Raw genomic sequence first — 19,850 nt, forward strand, 5'->3', positions numbered from 1 at the left:
CCCTAACCTTTTGCGATTAGCAAAAGTGTAACTTGTACACTAAATTATTGCCTCAGTCCCTTTTAAATGTGAAACGTAAATGGCGGCATAATTCGGCTCCTCCCCATCTTTTGTTTTTCATTTGATCAGCAAACCACATATGTGGACAGCCAGAGGAAGAGGTGTGTGTTTATTGATAAACTGTTAAAATGTCTGCTTATTTGCAGTTCTTTGATATAGATAACCTTGTATCATCTGTATCTCAATGTCATGGAGCAGTCGGGTTTTCTCGACGTTCACCTCATCACCACAGCTGTTTCTTCCAGCGAAAAATGTAACTCTTAACAAACATTTCACAATTTTTATATCAAAATGAACTACCAGTATTAAACACTTTACAGTTCATGTGGCATTAACTACAGTCTTGCACAGAAAGTAAACACAGTGACAGAAGCACTTAGAGAATACTTGTTATAACTGTCACTGAGTCACTGACAGAGAAAGAAACATCAAGTGTTGTCTAGTATTTATTATTATCATTCAGATCGTGAAATATGTGAATTAGCCGTAAGTTTAAAAATACATATTTATGTTTGTGTCATTTAATTAGAAAAGTGACTGCTTATTCATTTAATACATAGAAACAAAAAATGCACTTGAGCACAGAAAGTGGTTTTTACTACAATAAACAAGTGGGTTGAGCCTAGCCTCTTTGGCTTATTCAGAACTCAAATGGCTATGCCTGTCTTTGTAATACAGTGGAATACTACAACCCATATTAAACAAACATTTTTAAGTGTATTACTATTAAATTACTGCTTATAAATACACCTTTTTTACCTTATAAGGTGCCTAGCCCCCCTAAAATGAAAATCCTAAAATCGCCCCTGCTGTCGACTGTACATTGTGTTTTCTTTTTCTTGCACGAAGTTTTGAGGTAAGGGACATTTTTATTTGTCATCCACTCACAGCCGGAAAGGCTCATCCAGTTCATCAAACTCCGTCTTTTAAAATCGAAAGCAGAATAAAACGCTCTCCTCATAAAAGCCGGCTCATCAGCAGCGCGCTGCTACATTGAAAACAGATGATTCAATTCACGCCTTCTGATTGGTTCTTAGGATATAGCAGCTTTTGCTGTCAAAGTGGCGTTTAGTGGCTTTTGCATACAAACTGTTATTTCTAAATGCGCTGACGCTGCAACTTAGATGATTTGAAGCAAATCTATTTGTCATTAGCCCATTTTTGACTGAAGTGGTGTTTAGCGGCTTTTGCTTTTGAATGCTTCATATATATCTGAGTCTGGTTCTCTCAACGTTTTTTTTTCTTCACTTTCGCCAATTGAATTGAACTGGAGGAGTTACATTTGTTCTATGGCCTGCATGTGTAAGAGAGCCCTAGTGAGAGCTGAGTAAACTTCACTCCAATGGCCTCAAGAGATACAATTGCAACAGAGGCTAGATGCAGCGGCCTTTTCGGTGCAGCTACCTCCCATGATGGACGCGCAAGTTCAAATCCTGCTTTAAGTGAGTTCAGTAGAACGGGAGGGGTAACATTGGCAATGAACTGGATGGGAGTTTAGGTGGGCGAGTTATCAAAGTCCAGCCAGTGAGAGCTTTGTGCAAACCCCTTTAGAGTTGCGTTAGACTAAAAGCTGCTGTCTTTTACTGTCCTTCTTAATGCACCTTCTCTTATGCTGGAATCCTTGATTTGAATCCCATTCGGAGTGCACTGAAATTGAACTAGAGGTGTTTTATTGGTTCCATGAAGTAAGGTTCCACCTTAAGTAAGGTTAAGGTGGATGAGTAAGAGCTGTGTAAGTAAACTCTACTCCCTTGGCCTCAAAAGACACACTAGCAACATATGCAGTGACCTTTGGCTTACCCACCTCAAAAGCAATATTGCCAGTTCAAATCATGGTTTAAGTGGGTTGAGAAGAACCAGAGGGGTTAGATTGATTGCTATGACCTGAATTGGAGTGAGATTCAATGGTGTGAGTGTAACCGAATCCAGCTAGTAAGAGGCATGTGAGTTAACTTCAGTCTTCTGATCTCAAGAGCTCCTATAGACCAGAAGTCACCAATCCTGTTCCTGGAGATTTTAGTTGCAACCCTGATCGAACACCCCGTCTGCAATTATTACGTGCTACTTCAGGTCCTGATTAATTGGTTTAGTTGTGTTTGATCAGGGTGGAAGCTAAACTCAACAGGAAGTTAGATCTCCAGGAACAGGGTTGATGACCTCTGTTGTAGATACTTCGGTCTTTAGAATCCTTCTAATTACACAAGCCTCCCCTGTCAAAATCACTAGCTCAGGTTCTGTTTGGGAGGGTGGGGGGTTTCCTCAACCACCACCTGTGTGCAGCATCAACTTAGATGACACAATGGCAGCCGTTCCAAATGGTACTCACTGCAGAGCCACAAGAGCAGAGTTGAGCTCCAGCTCATCCTTGCTGCAATTCTTCCACAAGTGATATCACTGGGGGTTAGGGTTAGGGTCGACAGGGTAGGTGTGTGCATTGAAAAAGCTTATAGGAGGAGCCAGAGCTCAAACTTCCCCTCATTGCAGGTGAGCTCCACCCAAGAAGCTCTAGCAGCGAGCACCTCCTCAGCCATTCTGGTCCAGACGGCACACCATACACACCTGCTTAATGGTTGGGATAAGATTGATGAAGCTAATTAGATAATACAGGGATGGTTAGCACGCCATGATGGACAGATTTTAGAAGACAAGTTTGGGCAGGATACAGGAACAGACCCCTACTCTTTTTGCAGGACATCCTGGGATTTTTAAGTTACCACAGAGAGTCAAGACCTCATGCAATCTAGTGGCTAGTGAGGCCAGCAACCCCTGCTGGCCTCACTAGCATCTCTTACAGCAGCAACCTAGTTTTCCCAGGTAGTCTCACATCCAGGTACTAACCAGGTACAACCCTGCTTAGGTTCAGTGGGTGGCAATGTGAGAGCAAAGAAGACAACCAAACAAGAAGAACCAAAGGGGTTATACTCGCTGTCTGTCTGTATACAGCAAATTTGATGATAAGAAAAGCCTAATTTAGGATGTGCGGGATGGGTTGTCATCTCGTAATAGTGAATGCCCCAAAAAGCTAATTTAAATACAGCCAGCAACTTAACATAATTTTTGGCACTAGATACTTTAGCAAGTGCAGTAACTTGCTGCATTGTGTTTTAGAACTTGTGTCTGATTCAAATAAGTCTTGAAGCAAATTCAGTTGAGAGCTGCTATTTTAGTCTCTCAAACAGCTGGAGTGCGTCTTGAATCCTGGGCAAATATCTCTCGTATGGTGAGTTCTCTCTCACACAGTGGCTGTCCTCTGTGTCTGATGTATCTTGCTTTTCTTGCTTCGACCAGGGCCTGGGCAAAATTTGGCAACGTGTGAACGGTTCTTAAATGTCCATCAGGAGCAAGCATGTCAGGGGGGAAAGGCACAGGAGAAGATGAACCCCTATTCCCATTTATTTCAGCTCCATTTTCATTATCTTTCTCTCTTTCCCTTAACAGCATCCATTCCTTTTCTTTCTGGCTGTCTTTTTCTCTGTCCCTCACTACCTCCACATGTCCCTCCATATCTCTTTCCTTGCTCTCCTCTCGGTCTGTATGCGTGTTTGTGGTGGTTAGAAAGGTGACAGGCTGCTGTTTTAGGTCCGGCAGGCAGAGAGTCTCAGAGGAGTGTTCTGTCCTTTTGCCCCCACTGCTGATAAACTCCTGAACACGAGCCTGCAGAGAAGACGACCTGGAGAAGAGGAGAGAGAAAGAGTTACTTAAAGTGTAAAAGTCAGTACTCATTAAAAATCATATAAACTTGGGCTGTCAGTGAAAAATTGATAGAAATCTTAGAATCACTCAAAACAAGACTAGTGCAATTTGAACGGAAGTCTGACAAAAGAGTGTGGATCCAAATGTTTTGAGTTTATTAACAAGAACGGTCAGGCAAGCAATGTTTAACACAGGGGTAAACAGATGTATACAGGCAATCTAGAGTCGTAATCAAAAATCAGGCGAGTGATCAGAAAGCAGACAGCAGACAACATAAAACAAACAAAACAAGCAAGGTTCAATAACGGAAGGCAAGGCAAGGACACTACATCATAACGTTCACAACCAGTATAACAAGACTCAGCCCTGATGCGTGTGTATGTGCTGTTTAAATAGTCCCTGTGATCAGTCTTTGAGCAGCTCGCAGCTGTGTAATCAATCGTGATCCAGAACAGGTGTGTGTGTGTGGTGCATGACTGGACTTGTAGTCCATGTAACAGCGGATTTGTAATTATTTAGCAATCTGTGTTTTTTACCAGCGATCTGCACAGGCTGGATCGCTGATGACTTGTAATTATATATACAGAAATGACTGACTACACATGTAAAGGTTGTCTAATCTGCTTATTTGAGGACTAGTTTCATTTTTTGATATCTTAAACATCGATTGAATGTTGATTTACAGCCCAAATTTTGCCTTGCTTTAGCCCATCCGCCTACGTTTAGACATCTATAAAACTAAAAAAAAAGCTAGGTGGCATGCTTGCAATATGAATTCACCTTGCACAACTTTACCAAGTCCATATATTTACCAAAAGGTTCACTTGTACAACTACTCTATGAGGGAAGACATTCCATATTGGCATAGTGCCTTGAGAGCATGAGAAAACCCTTCATCTTGCAGTGGCAGGATTCACTAACTCCGTGATCAGTTTTTGTGTTCATTCAGAAAAATCAGGTCAGCTGATTCTCACAAATTAATTTCTTAGGAACAAGAACAACTCCTTTATATGTGACCTTATAATCACAGAATCTTTCATCTGTCTGATTTTATGTATCCATTTTCAGCTCTTCCCAGAGTTGAACCTGGAGGAATTGCCTTACATAATAGCTCAACTCAGTTTCACTTAAGCTCTTTTTGCCATCTTGTAGCAGAACACAGAGATTACATTCACAATAGTCACAATCCTCCCTCAAAAGCAACGTTTGTTTATTTAATGTTACTCTTCTAACACATTGAGTACTTCTGTAAAAGTGTATAATGTGAAGGAATAAGAGGTAAATATTATCCCAAGTGGTCACTTGGGATGCCATAAGCAAAGACTATACAATACACAAGACATGTCACTCAAGTAGTTTTAAATAGGGAAAAGTTCAACGGTCAATATGGCGAACGAAGTGCTGCCTTCTAGTACAGAAGCCAGTCATTGATAGACTGAGGATTCTCCGGGAAAAGGCTTAGTCCAGACATGTGCTTTTACAACAGGTTGGTGGTCAACAAATGCACTGGAATCGCACTGAATACTTATCCAGAAAAATTTCCAGATAAAGCTTAAAATCTGTACTTTTAAATAAACCAAAACAGTGCAATGTGATGAAGCATTATACAGAGGATGATCATGTGTAGAACAGGCATAAATGAGGTTGGTGTCGTGATCTCGTTTCTTTTTTTTTTTTGAGTGTGCATTAACCTGGGCAACCTGAAAATATGCAGACTTTGTTTGATTCGAACGTTTAGAAATGAAAATTATGAGAAAGTTGTTTCATTTTAATGGTGGTTCCAAATATGTAATGAAATCAGGAGCTTGGCAAACAATTTTGGAGAATTTGATGTTTCCCCATTCAGACAGAATGCCCAAGCATATTGCCCGAGAGGCATTTCAAAGATGGCCGCTGAGTGAAATGACTTGGCTGAAAGGGACTATAACTAGGAGTGCATGTTAATACCAGGTAGAAACGGTAAAGCATATTAGCCGGCCACATGTGAATAGGTCCACAGATTAATCTGAAAAAAGGTCATATATGAACATAAAAATCAAATGATAGCTAATATATTTGCATATTTGGAATTCCAATTGTTGAAAAAAAATATTTAATTAATAAATTATGAAATATATGTTGCATATATGACAGATTTTTTAATATGTTAAATATATCAGATTCCTGTATTAATTGCATAATAATGGTAGGTTGGAAAAGGGCCTATAATGTCTTTAGCATATTAGCAAGCCTGTTAGCATATATTGTAGTATACACATTTATTGGATCAACCCTAAATGTACACGTTTCATATGATATTTGTTTATGTTGATTTATCCTTTAAATGTTCGGAAAACTTCCCAGTTGATCTCAGATGCTTGAAACAATATGGCTGCCCCTGTGAAATAACTTTCCTTAACTTTGGCTCTTTCACAACCAGCAATAAAAGTTACTCTCAGCTCACCAAATTACCAGAAATTGGTAAGAAAAACGTCAGCACATTCAGCCTGAGCCTGATAATTATCTTCAATTTCAGTCAAGATGATGCCACAGAAGACATCTGCCATTGCAGTCAGTGCACAGTCAGGCACTTTTCAAGGTTTTACCACAGAAATACTGTCTTAGTGTACAGAGTGCAGGTAATGTCAGAGTATGACTGTCACACCATGAGGTCAGATGTTTTCATCAGCTGAAAAAGTGTTCCGACAGGCATGCTAGCTCAATGTAAGTCTTGTAAAGCAGTGTGCTGTCCATATCCAACAAGCCGGTCATGGCCATGTCAGGACAGTGCTGAGGTAAACAGTAAATCCAAAAGCCCCTCATCATCTTTTCAACCTGTCCGCACTGAACAGCAGTCTCAAACGCTCAAAGAATGACTGTAGCTTAGATGCAGACTGGCAAAGGGTGGTGTGTTGTGAAATAAGATGGGCTGATAAAAAGAGTGTAAACTCAAATATACTGTTAGCGCAAAGGTGACTGCTTATGTTTTGCAATGTTGGGGAAGCTACTCTCAAACTGTTGCTTGATAAGCTACAAGCTAAGCTGTCAAGCTAACTAAAAAACTCTTAAAACTACTCTGCTAAACTGCAGGATACTGCCAAAAGTAACTAGTTGCAAACTATGGTAACACTTTACAATAACAGTACATAAATAATTATGTATTAATATGTAAACCAAACATTACTTTATTATGAATTAATGATGAATTATGGCACTACAACATGATTCATAAGAGTTCATGTGTATATAAAGCTACCTTAATTACTTGTTTGTACATGCTTTTAATTAATGTATTAATTAGCATTTAGGGGGCTACACGGTAGCACAGTGGGTAGCATGTTTGCCTCACAGCAAGAAGGTCACTGGTTCGAGCCTCGGTTGGGTTAGTTGGTGTTTCTGTGTGGAGCTTGTTCTCCTTGTGTTTGCGTGGGTTTCCTCCGGGTGCTCCAGTTTCACCCACAAACACAAAAACATGTATAGGTGAACTGGGTAAGCTAAATTGTCCGTAGTGTATGTGTGTGAATGAGTGTGTATGGGTGTTTCCCAGTGATGGGTTGCAGCTGAAAGGGTATTCGCTGCGTATGCTGGATAAGTTGGCGGTTCATTCCGCTGTGGCGGCCCTGGACTGATAAAGAGACTAAGCCGAAAAGGAAATGAAGGAATGAATTAACATTTAGGTTTAAATTAAATGCAACCAACATAAACTCATGAGAGGGCGAGGTAGTACTGTCACCTCACAGCAAGAAGGTTGCTGGTTCGAGCCTCGGCTGGGTCAGTTGGCATCTCTGTGTGGAGTTTGCATGTTCTCCCTGCGTTTGCGTGGGGCACCCTCTGGGTGCTCCGTTGTCCCCACCAGTCCAAAGACATGCGGTACAGGTGAATTGGTTAGGCTAAATTGTCCTTAGTGTATGAGTGTGAATGAGTGTGTATGGATGTTTCCCAGAGATGGGTGCAAGCTGGAAGGACGTAAAACATATGCTAGATAAGTTGACGGTTCATTCTGCTGTGGTGACCCTAGATTAATAAAGGGACTAAGCCGAAAAGAAAATGAATGAATTAACTCATGAGCTGTTAATGTATGACTTTACTTGAAGGGGCACATCATCAACTCATCTTTAACTGCTCATAAACTCCTGTGTTTAATCTGTTCATGTTGTTGTCGACAGAACACTTTTCTATTGTTATTCAGAGTAAACGCACTACTAGACGGACGTGCATAAGGAGTTCATGAGTAGTTAAGAACAAGTTAATGACGACGTGCCCCTCCAAGTAAAGTCATGATATAATTATACAAATTATACAATTGTATAATTTAAATAACGGATTATTTTACAGTGCATCATTATTGATGTACTATTATTATAAAGTGCTACCAAAACTACTAATTTCTCAATTACCTATATTACAATTTAGCTAACAATTGTTGAGGAATGCTTTAAGAAGTGTATTTGGCACCTAAAACAATGCAGTGCAATTTTGATGTTAAATATTAAAGTGGGTTGCGGAGTGGACATTTACATATGTAAACATTGCTTTATATGAAGGTCAAGGGTGGAAAGAGTACTGAAAAATCATACTAAAGTAAAAGTACCATTACTTGCTTAAAAATGTAGTGCAAGTAGACTAAAAGTATCTGTTGTGAATATTACTCAAAGTAGACCTTTTTAAAGTACTCAAAAGTAGCGAGTAGTGGGTATTACACTGTAAAAAGCTGACGCATACATGTAATTTGTGGATGTGTGTAAATGTAACATTCTGTAATGCATATAGTGATTGCCCAGCAGGCTCACAACATCATGAGATGTTAATATTAGAATAGATTTAGGTTGTGATGTCAGGTGACCTATATTTAAAGTCTACCCAGCGTCTAAGGGCAATGTTATTTTGAAGTTCAATAACAAAGTCAAATGACGTTGATGTTTGGTTGATTTTAGGTTATGTTAGAAACTGACCAAAATCCAACGTTGAGCCAACATTTTAAATCATATTGACATCAAATACTGACATTTATTCGTCAAGTATGACAACCAAAATCCAACGATAAACTTTATAATGTCGGTAATGTCCACACAACGTCAAGCTGTAACATCATTATACGTTGATATTTGGTTGTTTTAGTTTGGACGTTGAGTTCTGACGTCAAACCAATTTCCATTTTTAAACAAAATGCAACATCGCCACGACGTTGAGGTACAACGTCAATCTAACATCATGTTGACATCTTGTGCCTGTTGGATGTTTAATACAGTAATTATCAGTCATCTTCTCATCAGTGACCTGCATCTAAACACTCTGTAGATTTTAAACATCTTCTTGGACACCTTTAATTTTTTTAAATAGTTTACTACAATTAAAATGTGATAAGGATGTGATTCACTTTCTATGAGCCATTTGATTGGACAGGAATCACAGGACTGATTTTTCTAATCCCTATAGACCAAAACTTAAGTAGTGACTGCAGGTTGAAGGAATGTAGTGGAGTAAAATTACAGATACTGTACTAAAAATGTACTGAAGGGAACGTAAAAGTACACATTTTTAGAACTACGTGGTAAATTACAATTTCTATGAAAAACTACTCAATTACAGTCATTTAAGTATTTGTAGTTTGTTACTTTACACCACTGATGAGGGTACACACTAACATACATCTTTGATTCATCTTACAAGATGACAAGGATGAAAAAAACGAAACTGTTTGACTGCTACATTTTTGGTAAGAATTACATTAAACTTTATGTGCTTACTTCATTTTAATTGCCACATATTAGAAAACTGGATTAAATTTCTACAATTGTTACTTGAAACATCAGGTAATGCTTTATTTTAATTCAGAATTCATGGTATTAACAAACCATTAACCAACGTCGTGTAATAAACTACTAATAGTTAGGAAGGCAGAAGTTGCGTTTAAGATTTGGGTAGGATTAGGGTTGCTGAATAAGATCATACTTTAAAACTACCAATAAACAGTTAATATCTTAATAATAGGCAGGTCATAAGTCAGTAGTTAATAGCATGAATTGTGAGCTAAACTAAAGTATTCCCGAAACATATTATTAAAACGAATAACAGTAATAATTGAATAAACAAACATTAAACAATGTGATGTGGGAAAACTGCTGGTTTTAATACACTGTTTCTGGTAAGAAGATGCATAACATCATCTAATAATGAGCAGTACGTTTGTTTTTGCCCGTTAAACGGGCAGTTAGAGTTTCTAAGTATCACCAAATGGCACTGACAAGAGAAAAGGAGGATAGGAAATGAAACACTTCTGTAAGATAGAGTGTCTCTGTCAGAGAGAGGGAGAGAAATAAGGGGAGGTAAAGTGAAGTAGGCACTAGTTGGTTGCCTACAGGCTGTCTGCCTAACAAGCAAAAAGCCGAAGGAGCACCAGTCTCCCATCAGGTCCACAGAGAGAGCGAGCAGACAGACAGAAGATGTTACAGGAAGAGCACCGTGAGAGAGGGAGACGGTCAAAACATTGCCTATTTCTGTCCCTCTTGTTTCTTTCTTGCTATTTAGCAGATGCTTGTCATCCAACACAACCCTGGGTTCACTGATTGAATGGACAGTTCCAGTGAAGGAACCTGGGATGTGTCTCGCTCAATGGCGAAAGCAGGAGAGACAGTTCTCTTGCTGTCTCATTAGATGCCCAGATCTTTACCTGTTCGACATCCACAGACTTTCTGTTGTTTTTTGGTTTGTTTGTTTGTTTGTTTTGCGGATTCACCAGCTTGAGTGGAATGCAGCCAAAGTTATTATCTCAGCATTTCTGCACATTATCTCTACAATGGCAACTCAGGCCCTTAGCCAGCATGGTGAAAAGGGGCTGTTATTTGTCAAAAAGTGGACATTTGTGCAGTTATTCCACTAATATTTAACCCTTGTGCATGTTCAAATGTACTAGTACTCTTTTGTTATGTTCGAGATGAAAACATCCACTGAGTTAAACTGCTGTAAAATGCATCAGATAAATAATAAACATTTTTTCTTTGGATAAATCTGTTAATCAACCTCTGATCAAAACTACTAAATGTTTTAGAAAGTTACAGGATTTTAACTCTTTAATTGCCAAATTCATAAATCATGTCACTGATTTGGTGAAAAACACACACAAATTAACGTATTTTTAACATAAAAAGTAATTGTGAACTGGATTTTTGTTCCTTTTCTCACAGTCTTGCACATGTGAACGATTAGTAACAACATTGGCTTTGATGCATTGTTTGATTTTCATTTTTACTCCCTAATTTACTATTGGTGGCAGTTTTTGTCCCATTGACTTCCATTTTAAGCACATTTGATGGTGCATAAATACAAAGTCTTTGTTTTTGTTTAATCCATGTAGTTCAGATTTTCTCAGACACATCAAGGTAAATGTGTAAAGGTCACTCTCACACAGACACGGATACTTTAATTTGCTGTTATACTCCATATAAAATCCAGAAACTAAGCTTGTTTTGCACAGGCCTATGTAAAGGGTTAATGGTGCCAAGTGACGATAAACAGTAAAAATGACAAATTATACCTCTTCCCAACAGGGACAACCCCCAACAATCAAAAATGCATGATTATATGGTGTCATGGTTTTGCAATGTATGTAATTATAATAGAAGTCAATGGGGCAAAAAATACACTAACAGTAAATTAGGAAAGGAACAAAATGAAATTCAATCAAAGGCAACGTTGTTTCACATGTCCAAGTGTGTGATAAAAGGTATAAAAAAATCCAGTCCACAATTACTTTTTATATTGAAAATACACATAATTTTGTGTGCATTTTAAAAAAAATCAGTGACATCATTTATAAATTTAGCCATTAAAGAGTTAAAACCCTGTTATTCTTTAAGCAATTTAGCAGTTTTGATCAGGACTGAGATTGATTTACAGTTTTATGCAAAAATTATTTAGCATTTTTGTGACTTTGAAACTGTTAGCCTTATATTAAAGTAGGTGATTGTCTTCAAACATATTTGTTGTGCTAGTTAAACATCTCTTCACATTCCAATAGGAATGACTAAAGTAAATGATCTAAATGTATTCTGAGATCCCACTCATTGACTTGTGTCCTCTGTAGTGGACATTGTGTTTTCATGAATTTTATTTAGGTTTTTTGAGCTACTTTGTCAAGTCCTGTTGAACTGTTCAAAGGACATACTGGGCTTTATAGTGATATGTCATTTGATTGGTGGGCATGCTAGAAACCACTGCATCCAAAATGGCCGACATACAAAACAGCAGATTTTATGGGAACGTGAAAGATATGTAAAATAAATAAAATAATAATAATAATAATAATAATAAAATTTAAATGTTTTTTTCATTATTATTATTACATATATTTGTTTATTAAAGTGTCAGGAACAATACATTTAGCTTTCAAAGCTGTTAACTTGTTTGTATTTCAAAATATCCTTTTTAAGTGTCCACTATAGAGGTAAGGTAAGGTGAGCTACATGCAATGATTTTTATATGCACACCTAACCCCATCCCTCACAGTGACGTCACTAGCTCCATTGAGTGCATTGTGTCTGACATTGCAAGTCTGAGATATGCAGTCTCAGCTTACAAATTCAGGTCTGCAATCAGTTACTTTTGAACTTTCTAAACACTTTGTGTAACTACTGGTAAGAAGACTGACGGTTGTTGCTAAAAGGTATACAGCTGCGGCCGGAAGTTAACAATATTTATTCATATCATTTATTTCATTTTGTGTTTTATTAACATCTTACCAACCCTCACCGTAATAAACAGGGTTCATTCACATTTTTACTACCAAAATTCCATGACTTTTCCAGGACTTTCAAGACAATTTTCATGACCTAATGTTTCACGTAATGTCTAAATACGTAGTAAATCATAAGAAACACTAAAATTTATTACAGCATATCATAAAACACATAATAGTTTGCATTTAATTTGATATGTATGTAAAATAGATGATCCTTACACAGCACTAATAATTTGAGCATGTTTTTGGCCAAGAAAAGAAAATAAGTAAAAACAACTAACCTCCATTCCAATATACAGATATTTGTCAAACTAATTTGAGATAATCTTGATAGTTTGATACTACTTCTATTACAAAGCTGCAATAACACTGTACTTTTTACTCTATAGACTTTCATTCATAGGTATGCGAACGTGGCAGAACAGAAATGCAAACACATGCGAAAAAGTTTCACATTTCACTGCATTCGAAAGTTCAAACTTGGTGAATTCTTGCCTGCAAAATCACATCAGGTGATTGCGTGAGACCAATAGAAGATCATTTAAAATAAGACATTTTAAATATGGAGCAATCGCTCACTTTTATTAATGTATAATCATAATGTTTAACCCATCCCTTTTTGCAGCGATGTACGACAGAATTTTGCAAACACAAGCTCTAATGTGACCGCAGCTTAAGTCACTTCGGACAAAAATGTCTATTAAATGACTAAATGTAATTTCCATGACTGTTGCAAAACCTTTTTGTTTTTCAAAACTTTTTCAGGCCTGGAAAACGCCATGTCAAAATTCCATGACTTTTTTCAGGTTTTCCATGACCGTATGAACCCTGAATATAAAAACACTAATTATACTAAATATTATTTATACAATTTATTAAATTACAAGGCGAGGCAGTGCAGCAGTAGGTAGTGCTGTCGCCTCACAGCAAGAAGGTCGCTGGGTCGCTGGTTCGAGCCTCGACTCAATTGGCATTTCTGTGTGGAGTTTGCATGTTCTCCCTGCATTTGCGTGGGTTTCCTCCGGGTGCTCCGGTTTCCCCCACAGTCCAAAGACATGCGGTACAGGTGAATTGGGTAGTCTAAACCGTCTATGAGTGTGTATGAGTGTGTGTGTGAATGTGTGTGTGGATGTTTCCCAGAGATGGGTTGCGGCTGGAAGGGCATCCGCTGCGTAAAAACTTGCTGGATAAGTTGGCGGTTCATTCTGCTGTGGTGACCCCGGATAAATAAAGGGACAAAGCTGACAAGAAAATGAATGAATTATTGATTAAATTACTATATGATTTTATTTATTATTAATATTATTATTATTATCATTATTATTATTATTATTATTCTTTATTAGGATCTACCCCAAGCCTAACACAACCTTTACAGTAATGTAAAACCGTAAATTGAGTATTATTATTAATTTACCCATAGATTGTATTTTATTAACACCTACCCCAATCCTAAATCTACCCCTCACAGTAATGTAAAAACATTAACTATTATTGTAAATTAATTGTATTGTTTTAATAATATAAATGATTAACATAAAGTTCTAGCTACAGATGTTTCTCTTCTAGACTTGACTGAGGCTGGCATTGTCTACTTCATTAAGGTGCTTAATGAAGGTGCATCTTCTTCATTAAATTTTTTTTGGTGTATTTAGTGCCACCAGCTGGACAGAAGTGGGAATCGCATGTGCTGTTGAAGTGAAGACAAACAAAATTTTGTATTTTCTCCCCGTGTTCTTGTGGGTTTCCTCTAGGTGCTCCAGTATAGATGAATTCATTCATTCATTTTCTTTTCAGCTTAGTTCCTTTATTAATCTAGGGTCGCCACAGTGGAATGAACCGCTAACTCATCCAGCATATGTTTTTACCCAGCGGATGCCCTTCCAGCTACAACCCATGGGAAACATCCACACACACTCATTCACACACATACACTACGGTTCTTTGGACTTGTGGAGGTAACACATGTGAATACGGGTAGAACAAGCAAACACAGAAATGCCAACTGACCCAGCCGAGGTTCGAAAGGTGAATGTGCTACTCATTGCTTCACTATGCAGCCCTATAGGTAAATTGGGTAAGCTAAATTGGCCATAGGGTATGTGTGTGCATAAGTGTGTGTGGATGTTTCCTAGTACTGAGTTGCAGCTGGAAGGGCATCAGCTGTGTGAAATGTAAGCTGGATACGTTGGCGATTCATTGTGCTGTGGAGAGAATAAAGAGACTAAGCCAAAAGAAAATGAATGAATGAGTATTATGCAGTCCTGTCCAGCTGATACGCCTGCTAAATACACCAAAAAACAGCAAAAAAGAGTTGTTTTTAAAGTTTGAAATATGATTATCAATTCAGTTCAAACCAATTAGCTACAGGAGTGTTTTATATTCACCCTCTGGAGCCGTGTGAGGCACTTTTATTATGCATGGATGGCCTTTATTGGACTTTTTTTGGAGCGCTGAAGGAAAACACCTATCATCTGTGAACTTGAAAAGTAGCTACAACTCTGGAAAAGATCAGTTTTAAACCACTTCAACTAAAAGTAGAATGCCTTGGGGTTGAGTAAATCCAATTTTGAGTAAACTATGCTTTTAAGCTTGCATTTTGTCTCCTCTTCCTTTGCTTCATTTATTCGTCCCTTTAAATGTGCTGAAAAAGGCAAAACATGCGAGTCTAACAGTGTAAATATATTAATAGCATTTTGATGGCGAGGACTAAAACATGACAAATCTTTTACTAAGTCATTTGTATGTGTTTGAGGATGAATGAATCTGTGAGCGCATGCAATTATCCCATCATCAGAGTCACTGGTGCATAAAACTGAGGAAATCCCCCAGTCACAGATGCCCCTTACTGCGCACAGACATTAATCAGAAAGCATTCATGCGCATACATAACCACAAACACACACACACACACACACACACACACACACACACACACACACACACACACACACACACACACACACACACACACACACACACACACACACACACACACACACACACACGCTTTAAACACACAATCTGATTCAGCTTTCATTCCCTGGGACATTCAAGCCCAGATTCACATTCATACAGCACATACATGCGCACACACGGACACTTGGGCTGTATCTGAAATCGCTTCTGTTGACCTTATTCTTCAAGTATGCCACTGAATTCTTGTATCATTTACTTCAATTGATTTATAGATGTTAAACATCGCTCGTTTTGCTGCTTTATGTTGCAAACTGACTGTAACTGACTGAGAAGTTTGTGTTTCTTATTTAATCATTTCATACACTTTGTTATAAGCTTTTTAAATTTAAAATTACAAAGTACAGAGTTGTATGTGGGTGAAACTTTTATTATGAAAACCATAGGCTACAGCAGGGATGGCCAACCCTGTTCCTGGAGAGCTACCTTCCTGCAGATTTCAATTGCAACCCATATCAAACACACCTGCCTGTAATTATCACGTTTTGTTCAGGTCCTAATTGATTGGTTCAGGTGTGTTTGATATGGGTAGCAACTGAAATCTGCAGGAAGGAGGCTCTCCAGGAACAGGGTTGGCCACCCCTGGGCTATAGCGTAATCGGGAAGACAAAATGGCTACACCTCATGGCAAGTGAAGAAGAATGTATTGCTGTTTCTTAAGCTGCGGTCACACTAGAGTTGTGTGTGCGAAATTCTGTTGTATGGCGCTGTGCAAAGGGGCGGGATTAAACAAGATTGTTTAAAAAAGCGAGCGATTGCTCCATGTTTTAAATTTCTGTCCAGAGTAATCTTGTTTTGATCCTCGATTGGTCTTACGCAGTCAAGTGATGCAACTTCGCAGGTCCGAGTTCACCAAGCTTGAATTCTGGTCTGATGCAATCGAGTGCGTATGAATGGAAGTCTATGGCGAGAAAAGTCAAGTGTGACCCCAGCTTTAATTCCAAAAACGCAGAGAATGGACTTGCGTTCATGGCGAGACCGGTCTTGCCAGATGTTCTTGGAAGAACGGGAGAGATTGCGAGAACAGAGAACGCGTCCTGTGAGAAATGAGATGCTACATTTTTCCTGATGGTCACATGACCTTCACATGTTTTTAAAGGAAAATTATTTAAACATTACAGCATTCATACAACAATTTATTGTTTTTCCCCTTTTCACAATATATACTCTGCATAAAAACATTATCCATATACGTTGCACAATATAAATAAAACAGATTTTAATACAAATTTCAGCAAACAAACACCCTTAATGTGTTTATTCTTTTATTAAGATGTCCATGGCAATGTTAATATTCAATATTTATTTACAGAAACTCCTAAGGTATATAAATTACTGTATAACAACAAAATTGCTGCTAGTGTAAATGAGGCAACAGAGTTCTCACGCCAAATTAATTTCCACATCTGACCATAAGATGGCATCCAGCAGAATTCAGTGTATGTTTGTAATTAATCTATTATTTAGTTGCTAAATAAAGGTTTGTATACATGACAGAAATCAAAATACTTTTTTTTCATTACAAATAGACAGCTAGGTGTTAAATGTTAAGGCCGGCACAAAGCCGATGATCGATTGTTGGATCTTGGTCGGACCCTTAGTCAGCATCAGTCTGGCTAGTTGGTTTAGTGTGTTCAAAGTGAAATCCATGTTCCATCCTGTCAGTTCAGGCTACTTGTGGTCATTTGGGGGTGAAATATTTTCAAGGCAACTCCATATATCTTTGCAACCCAGGCTTATTCCAATTATGTTCCCCTATATACATTTCTGGAGAGAACAAAATATATGCCAGGAGCTACTAAATCCACCAGAGGCCGCTTTCAACTGACTAACTGACACTGACTGACCGACTGACTGATTCCCTTCCCTAAACCCAACCGATAAAGTTTTTAAAAGCACTGACTGACCTGCCCACCCCTTTTCCTAAACCCAACCAGTGTTTTAAAAAGAAATCCAGTAAAAGAAAATCTATCATCTGATTTTTACCACGTTTTCAGATTTTAAAAATTTTTTACCCTGTTATTTACATGTTTTTTTTATTTTATTTTTTTAGCTTTTGTTTTTGTCTTAGCTGCTTTCTGGAATAATTTTTTGCCAGACCCAAACCCCGTTGTTGTGGTCAACTTCTCTCTGCAACTGAAGTCTGCGAACGTAGCTACTGGATTAACTGGTAACAGCGGAAAAGCTGTCCATACAGAGGTAAGCGGTCAGCTGGTAAGCGCAAAAAGGAACAGCGTCAAACCGCATTCATTTTAATGACAAAATGCACCCATGCATACTTCTGGCTGCATAATTCACGATCTCCAGAAATGTAGAAAGGGCTACATTTTAAAAATTAGATAATGTTGGATCTTTGGACCTTTATTACCAACTGAGCATCATTCAAAACCACGGCTTGCTTGAAAATTGTCACTACCCATCCCTTCATGACTACAGCCGACATCCCACTACTCGTGAAAGGGAGTCTCCTGCTGAAGTCTGCAAATTAGATAAAATGTCCCAGAAATTGTGGAGACAGGAGAAATAAGCACCACTGGAGTGCGAGAGACACATGTAGTGATATAGTAGGTATTTAGTTTGTTAGGTTACATTAATAGCGCAGTGAAGAAGTATCTCTAGCACAAAACGCAGCAGGGGTCCACCTTGCTCTCTCTCCCTTACACACACACACTTTGCTACAGTATAGTTCCTCACAGTGCTCTTTTTTTTATGGATTTTTCCAAATTAACTTTCGTGCAATGTGTAAAACAGCTCGAGGTGATTAAAAACGTACTGCAGTGCATGTGGTATGATGTTATTGTCTCTCAAAAGACAGAGTTGACTTAGAGTTGTGTGTTATTTCTCCCAAAGACGTAAATGATGTTGATAATTACTGACTTTCATGTCGTTTCAATCCAATCCTGAGACTTCAATTGAATCCTTTATCTTAAGAACACAAATTGCGATATTTTAGAAGAAATTAAGCTCTCTTATCCTCCATAGACAGCAGCTGTCCAATGATTTTCAAAGTCTAGAAAAGTCTAAAAACCTTTTTAAAACAGTCCACGTGTCCTAAATGGTTCAACTGTTATTATACGAAGCTTCAAGAACATTTTTGGCACCAAAATAAACTGTAAAAAAGACTATTGACTAATAAATGACTAATAAATGAAAACGCATACAAATACAATTTCAAAGTGGATTCATTAATCAAAAAATTATTTGCTTTTATTACTATTTAAAGCTTAAATGTTTGAAAAAGTTAACTAATATATCGTCACATTGGAATTCTAAGGTTCTATCTGCGTTTCTGAACGATTTTGAGATATTGAGCTTCAAAGTTTTTGCATTCCATTTACAAACGGTATGAGTGTACCATTTGTTTTTTAAATCAAAAGTCTTAAAATGTAAACAACTTATAAAAAACATCCCAAAATTTAAATAAGTTGTCATTTAATAGGAATATGTCAATAACTCAAGTTCGACAAAAATGTCAGATAGAGCCTTATAATTGTAAGGTGACTATATATATATGTTCAACTGACTCTTATTTTAAGTATAATACGTCTAGCCAAGTAAAACTTTGATATATATGTTATGTCAACACATTCAATCCAGATGCTAAGTTAACATAGCTCAATATATTAAGTTGTCATAACTAATTGGCACAATCATTGTTCACAGGGTAGGATGAGAGAGCTCCCGGATGTCATCTAAAATATCTTATTTTACATTCTAAAGATAAATGAAGGTCTCAGAGGATTGGAAAGACATGAGATTGAATAAATATAAAAGAATGTTCATTTTTGGGTGAACTAACGTCCAAATGTATCTTATGGAGTTTCATGGTGATGTCTGACACACGACAAAACTTGGTGGATCACATCATGTTGAGAAGGTAAAACAGAAGCCATGTTTTATGTTCATATGCTCTATAAAATCTTGAACACACTGCACACACTGACTGATCACAGCAGGGTCATCAGACCAATTACTGCAGATTAGCATAAGGAAAAGGAGAAATTTGTAATAATGGCTCCTTTGTGTTTGATTGGGCAATTAAGGTAAAAAAAATAGATTCATATTATAATACAATAAAAGTGTTTTGTGACCTTACTTGCATCTCAACTTGTTGGAGACTTCCAAAACCAAACGATGGACTTTTTATAATCCATAGGGACTATTTAAATGGCAACTCCAGAGATGACAATTGAATGTGTTCTTAGTAAACCCACCTGTTTACAGTAAATTACATTACCCATCATGCTTTACAGAAGATTTCAGCAATCTTAGCTGACAAATTGAAGTTCTAAATGCATTCCCATTTAGTTATTTAACATTTTTTTTAAGAGTTCACACTTAGCTGATGATTGATAATGAAGCGTGTTTGTCATGCTGTCCTGGGAGAGAGCCCTGAGCCCAGAAT

General features: G+C 37.7%; 1 protein-coding gene across 2 annotated transcripts in view; it reads right to left on the bottom strand.

Moving 5' to 3' along the window:
• Nucleotides 1–325: 325 nt before the first annotated feature.
• ccdc190 (coiled-coil domain containing 190) overlaps nucleotides 326–19,850 on the bottom strand; it is a 33,813-nt gene continuing 14,288 nt past the window's right edge. The window contains exons 4-5 of one of the 2 annotated variants that reach the window (XR_012395786.1): nucleotides 2,932–3,730; nucleotides 326–2,807 (exon numbers count right to left, since the gene is read on the bottom strand). Coding sequence is in view for 1 of the 2 variants with exons in the window: in XM_009294616.5 (XP_009292891.1) it covers nucleotides 3,232–3,730 (499 nt within the window). In the remaining variant the exon portion in view is untranslated. Of the gene's footprint in view, nucleotides 3,731–19,850 lie in introns of both variants that reach the window. The other variant, XM_009294616.5, reaches the window with a different exon arrangement.

This window comes from Danio rerio, chromosome 20, assembly GCF_049306965.1.
Source record: "Danio rerio strain Tuebingen ecotype United States chromosome 20, GRCz12tu, whole genome shotgun sequence".
NCBI lineage: Eukaryota > Metazoa > Chordata > Actinopteri > Cypriniformes > Danionidae > Danio > Danio rerio.